The sequence below is a fragment of the Budorcas taxicolor genome, chromosome 25 (genome assembly GCF_023091745.1).
Source record: "Budorcas taxicolor isolate Tak-1 chromosome 25, Takin1.1, whole genome shotgun sequence".
Classification (NCBI taxonomy): domain Eukaryota; kingdom Metazoa; phylum Chordata; class Mammalia; order Artiodactyla; family Bovidae; genus Budorcas; species Budorcas taxicolor.
This window is the reverse complement of record NC_068934.1, coordinates 6,049,613-6,072,470: the sequence shown is the minus strand read 5'-3', so window position 1 is coordinate 6,072,470 and position 22,858 is coordinate 6,049,613. Positions and strand designations below refer to the sequence as shown.

Sequence of the window (22,858 nt, the reverse complement as noted above, 5' to 3'; positions counted from 1 at the left end):
AGTTTTCTGTTCAAAGTAAAATAGAGGACACAGTGCAGGGAGTTTCCACTAAATCCATCTCTGTCTGCATGCATCACCTTTCTAGCTGTCAACATTCCACATTCTATTGGTATGTTTATTATAATTGATGGGTCCACATTGACATATCATCATCACGCAAAGTGGGAAGTTTATTTGGAGCTTCCCTCTTGGTGTTATCTGTTCTATGATTTCTAACAAGTATATAAGGACATTGTAAAGTCACACAGAGTATCTGCTCTGTCTGTTTATCCCTCCTCCACCTCTACCCCTGGAGAAAATTCTGATTATTGCATTGTTCTCTGAGTCTGCTGCTGCTGCTGCTGCTGCTGCTGCTAAGTCACTTCAGTCATATCCGACTCTGTGCGACCCCATAGATGACAGCCCACCAGGCTCCCCCGTCCCTGGGATTCTCCAGACAAGAACACTGGAGTGGGTTTCCATTTCCTTCTCCAATGCATGAAAGTGAAAAGTGAAAGTGAACTCTCTCAGTCGTGTCCGACTCTGTGGGACCCCATAGATGGTAGCCCACCAGGCTTCTCCATCCATGGGATATTCCAGGCAAGAGTACTGGAGTGGGGTGCCCCTGCCTTCTCTGAGTCTGCCTTTTGTAAAATGTCATGTAGTTGGGCTCACTGTATGTAGGCTTCTCAGATTGGTCCTTTCACTTAGTAACAGACATTGTGGTTTCCTCCATGACTTTTCATGGTTTAATACCATTTCTTTGTCTGTATATATCACAGTTCATTGGTTCTTTCACCCACTAAAGGACAGCTTGGTTCCTTTCAAGCTTTGGCAATGAGGAATAAAGCTGCTCTAAGCTTCCATGTGCATGTGTTTGCATGGACAGTATGTTTCTAGTCATCTGAAAGGAGCAAAATTGCTGGATTGTAAATACCAATATGTACTAAATTTTATTTTTTCTTAACAAGCTACCAAGTTAGATATTGTCCAATAAACGGTAAGGAACAGTGTCTCTGTAGTCTCATAACTGACCACAGAGACTGGCAAATCAGTAAATGGTTATAAACGCATTGTCCATGGATAATTTATCATCAGTATTTGGTGAAATATTATTATGTATTAAAATGACAACTTAGGGAAAATCAATACTAGTCCAGGTGTCAATACCACAAACATAAACATATCCATGAAAATTACTTATGAAAGAAAACTTCATTTTTTACCATACTTTTTTAGTTTTTCCCAAATAAAAACACTTTCTAATGCTACAGATAGAATAAGCATCTCTCCCGAATTTCTTTCTCTTAAGTGTATATATATACAAACATGTACATATATATTATTATGCCATGAAAAGAGAGATATCCTACTATATTCCACAAAGCAGGATGAATTTTGAGGGCATTATGCTAAGTGAACTATGTCAGAGAAAGTAAATACTGTATATTCTTCTTTATCTGTGAAATCTAAATAACTAAGCTCCTCTTTCTCTTTCTTCCTTCGAGCTGCTTAAACCCTGTATCCTTTTCTCCAATTCATTGTATGTTTACTCTAGATTTTCTAAAAGGATTATGCCTTTATTATCAACACTGGTCATGGAAAGGAATCTGATAACAGAATACTCAATAAAATACAGAAAGTTCAGTGGAAATACAATAAAAATTCCCAGAACTTTGCAATCACCAGTGCTTTCATCTTAATGATAACTCTCTGAGCATTTCAGCAGGCTGATCATGATGCTCACAGATATGAATTTCCATCTTTGTGGTAATTACCATATCTGTTACTACATCTGTTTCATTTTCCTGAGAGTGAGCAAGAAAAACAATGAAGTTCTGAGGTTTGAAGAATAGATGTTTGCTTCTTGGACAGAAAGCTATGGCAAACCTGGTCAGCATATTAAAAACAGGGACACCACTTTGCCTACACCACTTTGTATAGTCAAGCTATGGTTTTTCCAGTAGCCATGTATGTCTGTGAGAGTTGGACCATAAGAAAAGCTGAGCAGTGATGGACTGACTCTTTCAAATTGTAGTACTGGGGAAGACTCTTGAGAGTCCCTTGGACAGCAAGGAGATCAAACCCATCAATATTAAAGGAAATCAGTCCTGAATATTCATTGGAAGGACTGATGCTGAGGCTGAAACTCCAGTATTTCGGTCATCTTATGAGAACAGCTGACTCATTGGAAAAGTCCCTGATGCTGGGAAATATTGAGGGCAGAAGGAAAAGAAGGCATCCGAGGATGAGATGGCTGGATGGTATCATCAGTGTAATGGACATGAAATAAGGCAAACTCTGGGAGACAGTGAGGAACAGGAAAGCCAAGGAAATAAGCTAAGGATTAAGAGATACTCTTAACAGAAGAAAGAGTGTGCAGGAATGGTAAGGTTTTGGATCATAGACAATGCAGTGGTTTTTTAAAAAAATCAATAACTGGAGATTGCTGAGGTATAAGCTGAAAAAGAGAGTACTAAATCAGGGAAGGCAGCAGTTGGTTTTCAATAAGAGTTTCTTTATTTCTGACAATTGCTTTACAAGCATCTACCCAGGGAAAATTCCAACATGTGGATCTCAAACCCACATGCAGCTCCAAAAACTGAGGTGCATATTTGATTGTATAATACATATCCCCCAAAATTCCAACACTTCCCTGAATCTACATTTCGCCTTGCAATCCAGCATCCCTGAAGGATCATCTTTCCTTTCTGTTCATGTTGAGCTAATGTCTGAAACCATGGCTTTGTTTTCTATTCCTGATGCATCTACTGCCTAGATTTTAGTTTGCAGGTGACCAGAAGTAAACTTTGACAGATGCATCCAGCAGAAGGAGTGTAACAGTGGTACAGAAAGGGCTTCTTGGGATAGAATGTCTTATTGCCCCAGTGAGGACACAGGCTGGAGCTAAGCCAGGTGGACCTTGGATGTCCTAAATCCCACATAATCTCAACGAGTTTATCTTGAAGCTGGACAAGTCAGCCCAGGTGGAGGGCTGCATGAAGGCTGCAGGTCTTCTGAGCGCCAGGGTCAAACTCATCATTTAAGTTGCTCAGCCCAGTGATGTGACTCAGAAGCTTCTCCAGAATGGCCAGAAAGGACGTTCCCACACAGACTGAAGGTCCCAAGCTTGAACAGTGGCTCAGGGCAGACAGGATGGACTCACGTTAGGACTCTGTGATCCCACACTGCTCTGAGTTCAGTTCCTGGAGAGTGGCTGCAACTTGTTCCAGAAGAACGTGGAGGACCTCAGGACTAAAGTCCATCATGGTGACCCCACTAATATCTAGGCCTTTGAGCTGATGCATGTTTGGACTCTGGGACAGATGGGGTAAGTCTGACTCTAAGCTGCCAGTTAGTCACTGCCGGGTAGGCCAAGAGGGTCCTCGGGCATCTGGGGAAAAAGCAAGCAATTAGGTCTGAGAAATCACGGTGGCAGCTGAGCTAAAGTAGTCAGATAGGTGATTTGCCCAAAAACAGGGTCCTACTAACTGCCCCCTGAAGGTCAGTACCCAGAATGACCATCTCATTCTGGCCTGGCACTACCTCTCTGCATCATTTGCACACCACCTGAAGCTTTCTATGATCTCTGGCTCCTGCTCCCCTACAATCCTCTCAGAATTATGCATTTCTTAAATATTAACTAACTTATTGGGAGCAACAGGCACTCTTTTGGGGACTGGTGATTTGAGACAAGTTCATTGTGTTCAGGAATCTGGTAAGCGCAGAGATTTTCTCTCTGTCTCTCTCCCGAACTTTCTGTTTTCATTTCTCTTTTCTGGCCACACCACACAGGTTGTGAAAATTACTTTCCCCACCAGGGATCAAACCTGGACTTTCAGCCCCGAAAGAGAAGAGTCCTAACCACTGGACCACCAGGGAATTCCTCAGACCTTGTCTTTCAAATTGTTCAGGTCTGAGGTGGTTTCCCTTCTTTAATGCCCTCTTCACTTACTTATTTTCTTAGTCATCTGACATAGCTTTCCCTTCCTAAGGAAGAACCCATGCCCGCCCTCACTGGATCCAAACCGCCCCATCCAGAGATTTCCAGTGTGTTGTCTCCTCTCCTCCCCCTTGATTTTCAAGGTGAAGTGATACCACAGCTCAGGACAGAGCCACAAAGGACCCAGTGTGCTTGACATGCCAGTGCTGTGTTGACTGTTTCCCAGGCAGCGGTCCACCCTCACCTGAGCGTCTGGTCCAGGCAGGTTCAGACAAGGAGGGAGAGTCCAGACAGAGAGACTGGAGACGGTGCCGCTTAGAAACTGAGGGGAAAATCGGACAACTTTCTGCTGCTGCTCCTCACGGGTAGACTGTGAATGTGGGAGAGATGGGGTCTCTGCACGTTGCTTGTCTGACCCAGGAGAGGAGCAGATGTGGCCAGGATGGACAGATGCCAGATCCAGGTCACTTGTACCTCCTGGATACAGTTCAGCTGCCCCATATTCAGGACCTTTGTGATACTGTCCAGGGGCATTGCAGAGATTATCAGCTTCTCACAGCACAGGTGTGTGCAGGCATTTCTCTAGTCAAAGCAGTGGTTTTTCTAGTAGTCAGGTATGAATGTGAGAGTTGGATCATAAAGGAGGCTGAGCACTGAAGAACCAATGTTTTCAATTCTTGAGAAGGTGCTTCAGAGTCCCTTGAACTGCAAGGAGATCAAATCTGCCCATCCTAAAGGAAATCAACCATGAATATTCATTGCAAGCACTGATATTGGTGAAACTCCAGTACTTTGGCCACCTGATTGGAAGACCCTGATGCCCACACCCATGGCTGATTCATGTCAATGTACAGCAAACACAACTACAATATTGTAGTTAGCCCCAATTAAAATTAATTATTTAATTAAAAATTATAATAACTAATCATAAATACCATTAAACATACACCATTATTAAAAAAAAAAAACCTGAACCTGGGAAAGATTGAGGGCAGGAGGAGAAGGGGTCGACAGGATGAGATGGTTGGATGGCATCACCAACTCAATCGACATGAATTTGAGCAAACTGAGGGAGATGGTGAAGGACAGGGAAGCCTGGCGTGCTGCATTCCTTGGGGTCACAAAGAGACGGACTCGACAGAGCAACTGAACAGCAGCTCTGTTCTACTTCCAGTCTTCTCCTAAGCCTTTGCTTGGGGATAAATATTTCACTTGTCATTTCAGTAAACAAAGGATGTTGCAGTAAAAGGCAATTATCCACTGCAGCCCCCCAAGACAGTGTGCCCTGAGGGGAGTTCAAGGAGAGGAAAACAGGGTGTCCTGAGGGAGTTAAGATGCATATCATAACCATGACTTCACTAAGCCCAGACTCTTACCACTTTTCACACAGAAAAGCATGAAAAGGAACTTCCCTGGCAGTCCTGTGGTTAAGAATCCACTGGTCAGCGCCAGGGATACAGGCTGGATCCCTGGTCCAGGAAGACCCCACAGACTGTGGAGCAGCTAAGCCCACGCACCACGACTACTAAGCACCCAACTAGAGCCTGGGGGCCATGACCACTGGTGCCCACACCCCGGTCCCACTCTCTGTGATGAGAGATGCCTCCAAAGGGAGAAGTCAACGCATTTCCACTCGAGAGTACCCCTGCTCGCCACAACCAGAAAAGGCTGCGCTCAGCAAGGAAGACCCAGCACAGCCAAAAATAAGCAAACAAATAAAGAAGATTATAAAAATAAATAAATAACAATTGTTTAAAAGCATGAAAATCATTAATTTGAGATGTATCATGTTCATCATCCGCAGTAACCTTTTGATGCTTTCTGAATGTTTTTTCAGCCTGTGACCTTTTGTACTCTGGCTCCCTTTATAACTTTGGAACAGTTCCTCAGAGCCACCTGAGAAGACACCTTTGTGGCTACAATCTTCTGTAAAATCACTGAATAAAGCATATTTGCCATGTTTTAGTTTGTTCATTTTTTTGTCATTTGCCCTGCTCTTCCAAGACCTTTTCCCAACCCACACACAGTGTCTTGTCCCCACTCCCCTGAGTTCCAGGGGTTACATGGAAACTGTCGACTAAAACATGAGTCACCACCTGAAAGTAGAGGCATTTTACTTCATGGGAGTATTTAAGAGCCAAGCCCGGGCTTCCTCGGTGGCTCAGAGGGTGAGGCATCTGCCTGGAATGCGGGAGATGTGGGTGTGACCCCTGGGATGGGAAATCTCCTGGAGGAAATGGCAGCCGGAGAAGCCTGAGAGCTGAGCCCCTGACCCCTGCTCTCCTCCTGCTGCTGCCTGTCCTTCCACAGTGCAGGGGTCAGAAGTGCAGGCTGGGCAGGTTCTGGGAAGGAAGGTCTAATGACAGGGAGCAGCCGGGTCCCACAGCCAGAGAGGCAGCATTATGTCTGGGGTTGAGCTGCTAGATCCTGGCTTCATTCCCATTTCTAGAATAGAAGGGAGAAGCTGTCTGGCAGGCGGTGAGCAGCGCTTCCTGCTTTCCTCCCTGGGTCTTTTCAACCGAAAGATATGTTTAGATTTTCCTAGAGGAAAGAAATCCGCTTAACATTTTGTGGGTGTGAATGAACTGTGAGCAAGTCAATTTGGAAGCACTCAATCTAATCTTAAATTAGATCCTATAAGACTGGAGTTTTATTCCCAGTTCATGTATAGGTGAAGCAACAGATAAATACATATTGTAGTATTTTAACCAATGTTGTCTTTTTCTTTATAAAATTCAGAATTTTAGCCTATATTCACCTAGTATTTGTATTTTCCTGCCTGTTTCTTTAAACGATTTTTATTTGTATTGCAGTATAGCCTGTTATAATTCTGTGGTAGGTCTTCCCTGCTGGTCTAGTGGTAAGAATCTGCCTTCCCATGCAGGGGACATGGGTTTGATTCCTGGTCCCAGAAGATCTCACAGGCCCTGGAGCACTGAAGCCCACATGTCACAACTCCAGAGCCACTGCTCTAGGGCCCTGCTCCAAACTCAGGGAAACCACCCCAGGGAGAAGCCAAGCACTGAGTTGCCTCAGCTCCCCCTAACTGGTAACATGTCCTGCACTGAAAGAAGACGGAGCTCAGTGAAAAATAAGTAAACTAATCTGTTAAAAAAGAGAGAGAGAGAGAGAGAGGAGAGAAGTAATAATATTCGGGTAATTTCAGGTAAAGAATAAAGGGGCTCGGCCAAGAATATACCTGTGCCCATCCTTCCCCACACTTCCCTCCCATCCAGGCTGCCACACAAAATTGAGCAGACTTCCATATGCTCTACAGTAAGTTCCCCAACTGTATATTCGTGAGGAATAAAATATTCCACTAAGACATCATGGAAGAAGAGGAAGTCCCAAATTAAACACTTTTCAATAAGAAAAATACTTGTGTGATATTAATTATCCATGAGAATCAAAAATGAAAATAGCCAGGAAAGTTTAAGAAAAAAAAGTTTAATGAGATGACACTAGCTTTAAATACACTTTCAAATACATCAATAAACCAAAATAATAAAAAAGTGTCATAGTGGTAGATTAATTCCAAAACAGTTTAGTAACTGTGAACTAAAATACTGACACAAAAACTATACAAGTCCTAATATAATACAATTTGAGTCTGGGTAAAAACATGATTCACTTACAACCTGGAGCAGGAGGAAGTGGTTGGGGCAGAAACCTGCAGAAATTCAGACATGGCCTGAAAACAAACCCAGTCAGAGGAAGCTGGGTTTAAGGAAAAGCTAATTCAGGTGGAGGGGTTACACATTTTTAATTTCAAGGTTTTGATGAGTGAGAAAATCTCACAGACAGTTTATGGGATGCACACACACATGGAAATGCTGCTGCCCACATGCCAGCCCCACTTCCAAGGTAAGGAAGGGCCAGCTCCTCACCTCAGAGAGAAGGGGCAGAGACATCAGGGCCTGACATCTTTCTTTAAGGCAAGTCTCCTACTTCCAGTCAATCTGATCTTCCCTCCCCAGCTCACTGCCCGAGTCCTGAGGGAAAGGTCACAGAGAAGGGGCTCACAAAACCCTGGAGCCCCTCACATGTCTGGCAGGCAGAGGGTGAGGAGAGCAAACCTTTCCAGTTCAGGGAGCTCAGTCTAGTCCAGGGTGCCCCGCAGCCCAGTCAGCTCAGGGTTTATTCCATGAGGAGTCATTGGATAGACTTCCTCTCGGGGTGAACATGGGGTAGATGGAGAGGCCACAAATTACAGCACAAGATGCCTTCTTTCCAACAAGTCCCACTTTGCATGAAGAGGGAGGGAAAAAAGCAAGGCAATGAAGAGGCATAGAGAGAAGAGCCCATGGACTTTTGCTGAAAGTTCTGTCCCTTCAGGTTGTGAACTAAACTCAGTTGGTATCCGAGTCAGAAAAGTCCCCTGAGGAGGAGCTGGAGGCGCGGTCCTCCAGCTCAGAATCCCCGTCTTCATCCTCACTGCTGGGGGCTGAGGAGCTGCCTTCCTCATTTTCCTCTGATCTCCCTGAGGCAGGAGAATGTTCTCCAGTCATGTCTGATGATGCTAACTCTGCAGCCTGAAGCCCCGGGTCCTCTCTAACTCTTCCTTGCAGATTATTTGATGATGGGGACTGCAGACCCATCCTTCTAATCTTGGGGTTCGGGCCCCCCGTCATGCTCATGTTCTTACGCTTAGCACAGGTCACCTCTCTGTAAGCAGCATATTCTTCAGGAGACAGAGTCCTGAGCCAGAGATCAAGGTCCACCTTGTACTGTGTTTGCAGTCCCTCCGCCTGCTTCTTATAAAGCTCTTTCTGGTCCTGGGGGACGCGCTGCCAGCGTCTACTGATCTCCACCATGCGCTGCCTCAGAGGCACCACTTTCAGCTCCCTGCTCGACCAGAGATCCTGGTGGAACTTGTGATAGCCATTCATCGGGGGCTTCTTGGGCTGTCCGTGGAATTTCCACTTCATGGGTAAACTGTTTTCTGGGGGAAACTTCGCCTTTTGAACATTCTCCTGAAACTTCTCTGGCACTTTCATTTCACTTCTTTGGGGGACTCCATATTTCTCCGGGTTTTGGACTAGATCAGGGTGCTGTGCTCTGAACAGAGCCACTTTCTCCCTAAAATCCTTTTTCTCTTTCTCAAGATTCTGACTGTATTTCACCCTCAGCTGCTCAGGGTCCTTCCTGTGTTCCTCAGACAGAACCCTGGTCAGCTGCTGGTTGCTTATCTTGGGATGTTTTTGGATGTACTGGGGTCGCATCACTTGGGAAATGTGCCGGTATGCTGTCAGGGACTTCTTGAACAAATAAGCATGTTTCTTATGTTTTCTGGTGTTTTGTTGTGTTTTCTTGTGTTCTTTGGAAGGATTGTTAACATTTTCCTTAGCTTCCAAGACTAATTCTTTCAGCGTGCGAAACTTTCTCACCTTATGGGAAACCTCTAACCATTTGAGTTTGCACATTTCCCCAGAAAAATCTTTAAAAGCTACTTTTTCCCAGTCCATCACCGACTGGGTTGTTTTGAACGTGTGCCCGTCACTGGATGGAATGCTTTTCTCCATACTTTCCAGTAACTGCACAATGTCTTCCTTGGACCAGTCCTCTTGGCATTTAGGCATCGCCATTTCTAGGTCTTCGGGACACTTCTGTGATCCCCGCAGTTCAGACACCTCAGCAGAATCTTCAGCTTCTTCACTCTCAAGATTCAGCAGGTGAGTTATTTCTGAAGTCCTGCACTGTGTGCGATCCTCCGTTTCTGTGGAGAAAGAAAAAGAAAGTTACTCTCCTGTGTGACACAGGAGAGAAGCATGGCCCCCTGGGATACGTCCCTTCTGTCATTTCATTTACTCTCAAGAATATAAATGAAAACCCACCCATCCTCTGAGTGGAGAGTCCTGTTGAGCATTATGAAGCTTCTTTTCACAATTAAAAATCCTCAGGCCTGACCCCAACTTGCCACAGTGGGGCTTACATAGAAATGAACAAAAGCCTGGGGACTCACTTAAGGGACAAAGGACGAGAGAAAAGGAAGGGAAGTGAAAAATTAAAATGCCTGACAAGCAAGAGGGCTTTAAAGTAGCAATGAGATACCACAGCACATGGGCAAGAATGGTCAAAATCCCAAAGAAGAACCAAGTACTGAGAGGATGGAATATCAGGAAATTTGTTTCATTTCCTAAGGTGATGAAAAACAATACAAGCCTTCTGAAAGACAATAAGGCAACTTGTTACTAAACTAAATATCCTACCATGTAAGTCAGGACTCATGCTCCTTTGTATTTGCCCAAATCATTTGAAAACCTATATTCATTAAAAAAAAAAAAAAAAAAAAAGACTTGCAATGGGATGTTTATAGGCACTTTGGTCACAATCACAAAACTTGAAAACAACCAAGATGTATGGATAAAGAAATTGTGGTACATCAAGGCCAAGAAATATTACTCAGTTCTTTAAAAAAAAAAAAAAAGATCAAGCCAGCAAGAAACACAGAGCATTCTTTTATTCATATCTCTAAGTGAATGAAGCTAAGCCTAAATGCATACATACTTCATGAGTCCAACTATAAGACATTCCAGGAAAGAGGAATATATGGGAAAAAAGAGACATATATGAGGACAGTGAAATAAACTTTGCTTCCCAGCAGTTAGGGTGATGGGACTGATGAATAGGTGATCACAAATGACTTTCAGCAGTCTAACACTTCCGGATATTATAAAGCTGGATACTTGACACTGTATATCAGTGAAAACTAACAGAATGCACAACACCAAGAGTGAACACTAATGTGAAACCATAGACTTTGGGTGATAATGAAGTGTCAGTGGAGGTTCCTAAATCATAATAAACACACCACTCTGAGATATAATGTGATAATGGTGGGCGGTGGCGGGGGGGGGGGGCATGCACTTAATCTGGGGAGGTAGGATGTAGACAGGAATTCTGTACTTTCTGCTCAATGTTACTATGAATGCAATCTTCTTTAGAACAGTAACACTCCTTAGGATTCTGAGCATAGCTCCCTCCTAAGAAAAGTCCAGATGGCCAGAGACTGAATGTGCAGTTGAGATGATGATTGATATAATTCATCTAAGAAACATGTAATAGATATAATTCATCTAAGAAACATGTCATAGAAGTACAAAGGGAAGATGGAGAGAAGAGAAGGGTAAACATGTAAGGATTGAAAAAGAGTTTAAGTGGTCAATGTTTCATTTCTGGTGAGGTCAATAGACATTATAATAAGGCATATTAAATACAACTGTATACAACAAGACCCTTTCCTTGTGACTCAACTGGTAGAGAATCCACCTATAATGCGGAAGACCTGGGTTTGATCCCTGGATTGGGAAGATCCCCTGGAGTAGGGAAAGGCTACCCATTCCAGTATTCTGGCCTGGAGAATTCCTTGCACTGGATAGTCCATGGGGTTTCAAAGAGTCAGACACAACTGAACTACTTTCATTTCACTACTTCACAATATGCTAGGGACTCTCTGTTTTGGCTGAGATATAAAGATGACAAAACATGTCTCATGGGAAGCTCATAGAAATGAACAAATAGGAACACTGACCTGTGGAGGAGGCGCAGGTACTTCAGGCGCTCGCAGGGGAAGCCCTTCTCTGCGCGTGTCTCCTGCACTCACACAAGAAGAGTCTTCTTACCGCCTCTGACAGAGCAACCTGAGAAACAATGACACATCACACACAGTGTATCACACGCAGTCATCTACACTAAACAAAGGTACTTACATTCAGTGTTCTATTTTATTCTGTTAAAACTCAGTCCCTTCTATCTCTAATAAAAATGACTCTTAAGCATAACACTAATCTTTGTTTAACTACAACTTTCAGTTCTGAGAACTCTAACAATTGAATTTTCTCTTCTCTTTGACAATGACACTCTTCAATTTAAGTGACCTTAATGTAAGGGGAATCCATTTCTTTGATTAGCTCATCAACATACTCCCAATCATATCAGATTTGCTCTACTATCAGAAAAGTTTTCCCGTTTGGAAACATAGAAATTCCAAGCCACAGTAAGACCAGTTCTGGCACTTCCTTGGAGGTTCAGTGGCTAAGACTCCATGTTCCCAGTGGACAGGACCAGCATTTGGTCCTTCATCAGGGAATTAGAGCCCTCATTCCACAGCTAAGTGTTCACCTGCCATGATACAGAATTCCTGTGTGGTGACTAAGAGTTTGCATGCCCCATCTAAAGATCCCTCAAGGTGCAAGAAAGATCTGGTGCAGCCAAATTCATCAAATCCATCAATCAATCGAGATACAGCTCCATCTAATACTGTTGTTTAGTCCCTGAGGCCTGTGTGACTCTTCTGCAACCCCTTGGACTATACCCCTACCAGGATCCTGTCCGTGGGGTTTTCCAGGCAAAAATACTGGAGTGGGTTGGCATTTCCTTCTCCAGGGGCCCTTGAGACCCACAGATTGAACCTGTCTGTCTCTCCTGCAGGCAGCTTCTTTTCCCCTGAGCTACAAGGGAAGCCAGCCATCTAATATATTGTGTTTCAAAATAAATGACTGAAGTTAATAAAAGTTTTCACTTGTATATCAGAGTGAGTGCAGAATTTCTTTCTTTCTTTCTTTTTTTTTTTTTTTTTCAGATATTTGGTGTGTTACCAATCTTTTTCTGAGAACCATCATCAGGTCTGGATTGCTATTGGATAATTTAAAGGCCGAAAATCCAACTTTTCCTTACAAATATATTACTCTTCATGTTCTACAGCAGTTTCTCAATCAAATTTTAGGTATCATGCTAAATGGAAAAAGCTGTCTAGGACTTCCCATTAAGAAATTAATATTTTCCTTTTATATCATAGAATCATAAGTTTGTAGAATCACTCATGTTCCTTCACAAATTCCAATGATTTGAAGGAAAGTCTATAGTTTCAGAATGAATTCTAAGTAATAACATAATTCTTATGAACCAGTTTTTTTTCATTTGCTTAAGAAATTATTAGGCCTGTTACTGCTAAATTATAATTATTCTTTTATTTTTTGAGGGAAAGAAATATGAATCCATCTACTCAGAACCATTTACTCACCAGAAAGTTGTAGATTTGGTCTCCTCAATGCCGGTACAATAATCAGTCCCATCCAATCAGGAGTTCTATGTTCTCTGAATGGGTCAGCAGCTGTAACTGTCAGAGCTGTCCACAGTCCAGCCAACTCAGAACAACTCTGAACAGAAGAAACAGTACATCTGAGATCAGGACCTGACTATCAGGACCCTTGAGCCCCTTCATGATTAGATTACCACAGTTCCCTTGGATAAACCCAATCAACACTAACTGCACTAAATCTTTCTAATCTCTATATGTTAATAGAATCCACAACTGAAGTCCCAGTCCTCATCACTGATCTTATATTGAATACCCATTCCTCTCTGATTTTAAGGATCTTGCATTCTCCTTAAATTCCCTCCATATTTGATTATAGTTTACTAAGATATTTGAATGTATATCCTAACATGATTTGATAATTGCTGCCCTTTATTCACAAGTTCTACGGCCTAGTAACACATCAAATTTACAATGGTCATTAAAACCCTTTCAGTTGTAATCCAAATTCTACCAGTGTATAGAATTGATAAAAATATGAATAATTATTGTAGATTGGTTTGGGAATTTGAGAAAGAGGCTCCAAATTCTGACATCCAGGTTTGATTTAATTCTGATTTTAGAGTAATTGTACAGGAACATTGCATTTTTAAAAATGCAGTTGCTTTGTTGAGAAAAGTTTGATTCAGCCCAACATGGTCAAAATTATATGTGGCTTGAAATGACTAGCTATTAGGCCAAAGAATGTTTTCAATAACAGATTTCAAAATTGAAATCTGTCTTGAAACTGACTTCTATTTCCAAAATTATATATAAATATACTTTGCAATTAGTACTTGTGAAACAAGTAACAGTAGGATATTATTTGGAAAGCCTAAATCAGTGAATTGTTTTGATACTTAACTTCAAAAAACAGTAAATAACTATGGCATCATTTGGGGTATATACTTTTACTTATGGATGTGCACAGGCAAAGCTGAAATCATATATCAAAATGTACACTGGATTGCTAAACTTTTTGGAGGATTCCATGGTAGTTAATAGATGGGATTTGCTAAAAGTAAATGTTTCATCTCTCTATATATAATTCATATTTTTGGATGAACTGCTCATGAAAAAGCACAGCTGTTTTTATTACATACATGGCATTCACATAAATACTTTTCAGAGGAGAGTAGTTCTAATTAGTTTTAATATAATATTTTATCATCCATAAAAAGAATAAGGGAATCAATAAATGTTGCATTACTTATAACACAAAATTAAGATTAAATATTAGTAGATTCACTATTAGAGAAAATAAAATACTTCAAAAATGTTCAGGTTCCAAATAGGGAAAGGAGTACATCAAGGCTATATATTGTCACCCTGCTTATTTAACTAAGAGTACATCATGAGGAACGCTGTGCTAGATGAAGCACAAGCTGGAATCAAGATTGCTGGGAGAAATAATATCCTCAGATCCCCAGATGACACCACCTTTTATGGCAGAAAGCAAACTAAAGAGCCTCTTAGATGAAAGTGAAAGAGGAGAGTGAAAAAGATGGCTTAAACTCAACATTCAAAAAATGAAGATCATGGCATCTGGTCTCATCACTTCAAGGCAAATAGATGGGGAAACAGTGACAGACTTTATTTTATGGGGCTCCAAAATCACTGATGTGTTGACTGCTGCCATGAAATTAAAAGATGTTTACTCCTTGGAAGAAAGGTTATGACCAAACTAGACAGCATATTAAAAAGTAGAGACACTAACTTGCCAACAAAGGTCCATCTAGTCAGAGTGATGGGTTTTCCAGTAGTCATGTATGGATGTGAGAGTTGGACTATGAAGAAAGCTGAGCACTGAAGAACTGATGCTTTTGAACTGTAGTGTTGGAGAAGACTCTTGAGAGTCCCTTTGACTGCAAGGAGATCCAACCAGCTGATGGACTTTAGGATGTTTTGTATATATGCATTCAAATCCTTAAAAAGTATATTTGCCTTTGACTCAGTAATTCTAACCTTGAAAAAACTTCAAAGGAATTCACTAAACAAAACCTCACAATCTTAAACCTTGCTTTAACTATTTCTCTCTCTACTGCATATAATCTATGTGCAAAGCAAAGAAAAACTACTGAGGTTTTTACTTTCTCCAGCAAAATATGAGACCCCTTGAATTTAGGACAGAATCCTTTCATTCTGTTCATGAAGTAGTGAGTTAATGTGCCCACTGTGTTAGTTGCTCAGTCTTGTCCAACCCTCTGTGACCCCATGGACTGTAGCCGCCAGGCTCCTCTGTCTAGGGTATTCTCCAGGCAAAAATACTGGAGTGGGTTACCATTCCCTTCTCCAAATGTGCCCCTTACCCTCTCCTAAATTATGTCCAAATCCCAACAGCCATTATCACTGTGACTTTATTTTTAGAATAGAGACATAATCAAGGTGAAAGCATCATGATGAGACCATCCAGGGTAGAGAGTGGACCCTAAATCTGCTGACAGGTGTCCTGATGAGAGAAAGAAGAAGGATGTTTTAGATGCACCAGAAAAGGTCCTGTAAGGAAGCAGAGATTCAAGTTAAATGTCATAGTTTGAGGATTGCCAGGAGCCAGCTGGCACTGGAAGAGATAAAGACAAATTCATTCAGAGCCTTCGAAGAGAGTACAGCCCTTCCAACACCTTGATTTCCAGCCTCCAGATCTGTCAGAGAATACACTGATTTTAAGCCACCCCATGTGGGGTTGGGTGCTGCGGGAGCCCTAAAAAACTGATAAAAATAGTGACCTCCAGGGATAATCGCTAGGCCTTCATTTTCTCAACTTTGAGGTCCTTCACCACCTCTTCAGTTCAGTTCAGTCCCTCAATAGTTTCTGACTCTTTGTGAACCCTTGGACTTCCAGATGCCAGGCTTCCCTGTCCTTCACCAACTTTCGAAGCTTGCTCAAACTTATGTCCTTGAATCTGGGATGCAATCCAACCATCTCATCCTCTATCAACCCCTCTTCATCCTGCCTTCAATCTTTCCTGGAGTCCGAGTCTTAACTAATGAGTGAGTTCTTCGCATCAGTTACCCAAAGTATTGAAGTTTCAGTTTCAGCATAAGTCCTTCCATTGAATACTCAGCATTGATTCCCTTTAGGATTGACTGATTTCATCTCCTCTGAGTGCAAGGGACTCTCAAGAGTCTTCACCAACACCACAGTTCAAAAGCATCAATCCTTTGGCACTCAGCTTTGTTTATGGCCCAACTCTCACATCCATACCTGACTAGTGGGAAAACCAAAGCTTTGATTAGGTGAAACTTTGTCGGCAAAATAATGCCTCTGCTTTTTAATATGCTGTCTAGGTTGGTCACATTTTTCTTCCAAGGAGCAAGCGTCTTTTAATTTCTTGGCTGCAGTCAGCATCTGCAGTGATTTTGGAGCCCAAGAAGATAAAGTCTGCCACTGTTTCCATTGTTTCCTTATCTCTGTGCCATGAAGTGATGGGACCAGATGTCATGATCTTCGTTTTCTGAATATTGATTTGTAAGCCAGCTTTTTCCCTCTCTTCTTTCACTTTCATCAAGAGCCTCTTTAGTCGTTCTTTACTTTCTGCCATAAGGGTGGTGTCGTCTGCATATCTGAGGTTAGTGATATTTCTCCAGGCAATCTTGATTTTAGCTTGTGCTTCATCCAGCCTGGCATTTCACTTGATCTACTCTGCCTATAAGTTAAATAAGCAGGGTGACAATATACGGCCATGACATACTCCTTTCTTAATTTTGAACCAGTCCATTCCATGTCCGATTCTAATTGTTACCTCTTGACCTGCATACAAGCTTCTCAGGAGGCAGGTCAGGTGGTCTGATATTCCCATCTCCTTAAGAATTTTCCACCATTTGCTGTGATCCACATTGTCAAAGGCTTTAGTGTAGTCAGTGAGGCAGAAGTAGATATTTTTTCTGGAATTATCTTGCCTTTTCTATGATTCAATGGATGTTGGCAATTTGATCTCTTGTTTCTCTGCCTTTTACAAATTCACCTTGAACCTTCAGATGTTCTGGGTTCACAAAGACTGGCTTGGAGAATTTTGAGCATTACTTTGATAGCCTGTGAGATGAGTGCAATTTATGTGGTAGTTTGAACATTTTTTGGCATTGCCTTTCTTTGGAATTGGAATGAAAACTGACCTTTTCCAGTCCTGTGGCCACTGCTGAGTTTTCCAAATTTGCTGGCATATTGAGTGCAGCACTTTCACAGCATCATCTTTCAGGAATTGAAATAGCTCAGCTGGAATTCCATCGCCTCCACTAGCTTTATTTGCAGTGATGCTTTCTAAGGCCCACTTGACTAAGCACTCCAAGATGTCTGGCTCTAGGTGAGTGATCACACCATCATGGCTATTAGAGTCACTAAGATATTTGTGTGTGTGTGTACTTCTTCTGTGTATTCTTGCCACCTCCTCTAAATATCTTCTACTTCTGTTAGGTCCATACCATTTCTGTCCTTTATTGTGCCCATCTTTCCATGAAATGTTCCCTTGATAGCTCCAATTTCCTGAAGATTTCTATTTTTTTCCCATTATGACTTTCCTCTATTTCTTTGTACTGATAACTTATGAAACCTTTCTTATCTCTCCTTGCTATTCTTTGGAGCTCTGCATTCAGATGGATATGTATTTCCCTTTTTTCTTTGCCTTGTGCTTCTCTTCTTTTCTCAGCTGTTTGTAAGAAGTAACCATATTCCTGTAGATGGAAGTTCATAACATTGTACAGGAGGCGGTGGTCAAAACCATCCCCAAGAAAACTATTTTTAAGCATAGGGTTAACTCCTGTTATACGGATTAACCATTTTAGTATTCTCACCAATATTCACTAATTTTTACCCCCAGTTTATAAGGAGGATACTTGACATACTGTGGATAAAATATTACTTGTCTAAAAATCACATATGGAACAAATATTTGATGGAGGGCTTAAAAATAGATATTACTGAATGACAAAGAAATTAGTTTTTCTATCCATGATTACCATTAAAGTTTTATTTTTAACTGAACATAGCTCAAATTCATCGTACCTGGATCAGGTCTCACCTCAGTACTGTTACAGAACTCCTCTCTCTTGTTCAGGAAGTAACTCTGTTAAATCAATTCAGGGTTTAGGTGTTCACTTCCGACAAACACCTTCAAATCTCCACAGTCCAGTCAATTCTGAAGGCAACAGCTCTGGGCTCTGGAGAAGAATGAGCTTGGATCTTTGCTGGATGCTTTATATATCCTCTGAAGACCGGGTCCACTTGCTCAAAGTGATAGGGCTCTCAACCCTGCATAAAGGTATAGGAGCATGTGATTAGATTTCTCAAGAATTGTAAACACATCTAGAGGACAAGGATTGAAGTCTAACATTCTGAAATTTACTTAATCCAATTACCAGAATCCAATCTCAGGTAAAGAATCACAGATTAAGTTTACACTTCCAATCCATGAAGAGGGGGATCCATGTTGATGTATGGCAAAAGCAATACAATATTTAAAGTAATTAGCCTCCAATTAAAACAAATAAATTTATATTAAAAAATAAATAAATAAAAGAACTCCCCAATTATAAATTTCACATCTCCATTTATAGAAGTTTATTATTGTCCTAATTGAAGCGACCCACTAGTTTTGGTTACCTGTCTGAATTTGCCTGTATTACTTCTTGGATATTTCTTCAGGAAGAGGCGTTCTTCACATTCTGTTTTTCAGCCCAGAACAGTCAAGCTCCCCAATAATACCACTTATTACTCTTGCCTTCTGCCTCAACCCCTTCAGAACTAAAGTCTCTTAAATTTTATTCATTCAGTTTTCCATGAAATTTTTCCTGCTGAGGCTCATTTTGGTTACACACTATTGTTTCCCCCTGGCTATAACTGCACACAGAACAGAGGCTGGTGCTTATTCTCTAAGACTCTGTTCCTTTTAGTCATTCCCTGCATATCATCTCATACCCTTTCATATTATTCAATATGTATGTACCTTTGAAATATTGATGATAAGTTGTGTAGTTAAAGATTATTGCATAATTGTACACTGCAGGATAGACTAAAAAAATCATAGACAGTCTGTGAAAGAAATGTGATACTATCTATGAAGTTTGGACAACTATCTTTTAAGATTTTCTTTATTTTGACTCTGTTTGCATTCTGTTCCTCAAAACATTTTCATATTTAATCAAAGATGGGTCATGGTGCTCCATTCAGAGGAAGATACTAGATGGGAAATTGTCTTTACTTATTTTTAAGTTTTTTAAAATATGTACAATATTGTATTAGTTTCAGGTGTATAGCAAAGTGAATCATATATATATATATATATATATATATATATATATATATATATATAATCTCACCTCTGTTTTCCATACTGTTCATGAGGTTCGTGAGGCAAAAACAGTTAAGTGGTTTCCCATTTCCTTCTCCAGTGGACCACGTTTTGTCAGAACTCTCCATCATGACTCATCCATTTTTGGTGGCACTGCAAGGTATGACTCATAGCTTCCTTGAGTTACACAAGGCTGTGATCTTGAACTGTGCAATCAGTTCAAGAAGGCAAAGTGCTTGTCCGAGGAGACCTTGCAAATAGCTGGGAAAACAAGAGAAGCAAACACAATAGAGAAAGGGAAAGAGATACCCAACTGAATGCAGAGTTCCAGAGAATAGCAAGAAAAGGTAAGAAATGCAAAGAAATGGAAGAAAATGGGAAAGACTAGAGATCTCTTCAAGAAAATTGGGGATACCAAGGGAATACTTCTTGCAAAGTTGGGCACAATAAAGGACAGAAATATCAAGAACATAACAGAAGCAGAGAGATTAAGGAACAGTGGCAAGAATACACAGAAGAACTATACTAAAAAGGTCTTAATGACCTGGATCACAATGGTGTGGTCACTCACTTAGAGTCAGATATCCTGGAGTGCGAAAAAAAAGTGAAAAAAGTGTGCTTTAAGAGATATTACTAGGAACAAAGCTAGTGGAGGTTATAGAATTCAGGCTGAGCTATTTAAATCATTAAAGATGATGTTGTGAAAGTGCTGCACTCAATATGCCAGCAAATTTGGAAAATTTGTAGCGGCCATGGGACTGGAAATGGTCAATTTTCTTCCAATCTGAAAGAAAGAAATGGCAAAGAATGTTCAGACTACTGTGCAACTGCAATCATTTCATATGATATCAAGATTAAGCTCAAAATCCTTCAAGCTAGGCTTCCGCAGTTTGTGAACAGAGAACTTCCAGAGGTGCAAGCTGCATTTAGAAAGGGCTGAGGAATCAGAGATCCAATTGCCAACATCTGTTGAATCATAGGAAAAGTAAGGAAATTCCAAACAAGGAATTACATCCGCCTCATTGACTACTCTAAAGCCTTTGACTATGTGAATCAAATAAAACTGTGGAAAATTCTTAAAGAGATGGGAATGCCAGACTACCTTCCCTGTTTTCTAAGAAGACTGTATGCAGGAAAGGGAGCAACCATTGGAACCAGACTTGAAACAAGAGAGTGGTTCAGCATTGGGAAAGGAGGATATCAAGACTATATATTGTCACCTGATTCTTTAACTTATATGCAGATTACATCATGCCAAATGCCAGGCTGAATGACTCACAAGTAGAGTCAAGATTGCTGGGAGAAATATCAACAACCTCAGATATGCAGATGATACCACTTTTACAGCAGAAAACAAAGAGGAACTTAAAAGCTTCTTGATGAGGATGAAATAGGAAAGTGAAAAAGCTGGCTTCAAACTCATCATTCAAAAAACTAAATCCTGGCATCCGGTTCCATCACTTCATGGCAAATAGATGGGGAAAAAGTGGAAACTGTGACAGATTTTATTTTCTTGGGCTCCAAAATCTCTGCACCCAATAATTACAGCCACGAAATTGGAAGCCACTTGCTCCTTGGAAGAAAAGCTATGACCAACCGAGACAGCATATTAAAAATTAGAGACATCACTTTCCCAACAAAGGCCGCTATAGTAAAAGCTATGATTTTTCCAGTAGTCATGTGAGTGTTGGATCATAAAGAAGGCTGCACGCCAAAGAATGGTTCTTTCAAGCTGTGATGCTAGAGAAGACTCTTGAGAGTTCCTTGGACAGCAAGGAGATCAAACCAGTCAATCCTGAAGGAAATCAACCCTGAATATTCATTGGAAGAACTGAAGCTGAAGCCTCCAGTACTTTGGCCACCTGATACAAAGATCTAGGTCATTTGAAAAGACCTTAATGCAGGGAAAGATTGAAGGCAAGAGAAGGGGGTGACAGCGGATGACACAGTTGAATGGCATCGTTGACTCAATGGATATGAGTTTGAGCAAACTTCCAGACATAATGAAGGACAGGGAAGCCTGCGTGCTGCAGTTCATGGGGTTGCACAGAGTTGGGCATGACTTATTTCCTGAATAACAACAATGACTCTTTTTTAAGATTATTTTTTATATACTTCATTCCCATGTGTTCACTTGAGTTCCCTGTGCTATACAGTAGGTTCTTATTAATTATTTACTTCATTTATAGTAATGTGTATGAGTCAATCCCAGTCTCCTAATTAATCCCTCACCCCTTCTTAGCCACAAGTTACATGTTATTTTTTCTACACCTGTGATTCTGTTTTATAAATAACTGTTTGCATCATTTTCTTAGATTCCAATACCATATGATACTGCTCTTTCTTTTTCTGACTTACTTCACTCAGTATGACAGTCTCCAATTCCTTGCATGTCGCCGCACATGGCATTTTTGGTTCTTTTTATGGCTGAGTGATATTTCATTGTATATATATAACACATTTTCTGCATCCATTCATCTGTCCCTGGACATTTAGGTTCCTTCCACGTCTTGATGGTTGCAAACAACTTGTCAATGAACATGGAAGTGCATGTATCCTTTTGAACCACATTTTCCCCTGGATATATGCTCAGGAGTGGGATTGTTAGATCATACGGTAGCTTTATTTTTGTTTCTTGAGGAAAGCTTAACTGTTCTCCACAGTGGTTTACCAGTGTACATCACCATCAATAGAGCAGGAAGATTCCCTTTTCTCCAGACTCTTGAGAGGGTTAAAGCTTAGGCGGTCCAGGTCGCCTTTAAGAAGGAGGTGAACATTCTCACCCTTGCTTTCCTTATGCCTCGTGCAACAAGCTGTCTTGCCTGAGAACTGGCCTCTCTAGGAACTAGTGTTCACACTGCACAATGTCTTACTGGTGGAAATGCTTTTCTTAAGCTCTATAGAGTCAGACATGACTGAGCAACTGAACTGAACTGATGTTAATGATTATAATTGTAACAAATCTTGCCTGGGAGCCTGTTTCTCAAGACTCGTACTCCTGAGCTGTTGCCCAGTACTGTTCTTCCCGGCTAATCTTGTGCCAAATTACCTCAGGTTGTGTGCCTTGGGTAAGGGTCTGGTGGAACTCTTACAACCTTGAGTTCTTCTTTTCATCTGTTCTCAGCAGCCAGCTGAGAAGTACATAAGGCTCTACTTAAAATAGCGAGGCAGGCACTCTCTTGCCTCTTCCAGTGACTTTGCTGGAAGCCTTTTCCAGCAAGCTTTCACTGTTACTGTAATAAATTTCATTGCACGAAGTGGTGAGTGGCTGGGCCTGCGTCTTTTGGTCCCAGGTTGAATCCATGTCTCCAGAGGCCACGTTCATGCACATGTTAGCAGTCTCAATGATAAACTACCACTCTCCCCAGCATTTACTGTTTGCAGTAGCTTTGATGATGGTCACTCTGACTCATGTAAGGTTAGATCTCATTGTAGCTTTGATTTGCATTTCTCCAGTAAATATTGATGTCAAGAATCTTTTCATGTGTTGCTTTTCCATTCATATGTTTTCTCTGAAGGAATATCTATTTGGGCCATCTGCCCATTTTTTACTTATTTTTATACTGAGCCACATGA

At 41.2% G+C, this 22,858-nt stretch overlaps 1 protein-coding gene across 1 annotated transcript; it reads right to left on the bottom strand.

Annotated features, from left to right (window-relative positions):
* Positions 1–8,271: 8,271 nt before the first annotated feature.
* Positions 8,272–22,613, bottom strand: LOC128069075 (upstream-binding factor 1-like protein 1). The gene is made up of 4 exons (XM_052662365.1): positions 22,466–22,613; positions 18,595–18,656; positions 17,998–18,058; positions 8,272–9,638 (listed from the first exon to the last, which is right to left on the bottom strand). The coding sequence occupies exons 1-4, from the start codon at positions 22,611–22,613 to the stop codon at positions 8,272–8,274; spliced, it is 1,638 nt and encodes a 545-aa protein (XP_052518325.1).
* Positions 22,614–22,858: the final 245 nt, after the last annotated feature.

Coding starts and splice junctions, on each gene's coding strand:
- LOC128069075 (XM_052662365.1), bottom strand. CDS start 22,613: ATGTGCATGAACGTGGCCTCTGGAGACATGGATTCAACCTGGGACCAA. Junction 18,657..22,465: donor CAGCAAAGTCACTGGAAGAG/GCAAGAGAGTGC, acceptor GCTGAAAAACAG/AATGTGAAGAACGCCTCTTC. Junction 9,639..17,997: donor TGAGGTGAGACCTGATCCAG/GTACGATGAATT, acceptor CTTTCTCCACAG/AAACGGAGGATCGCACACAG.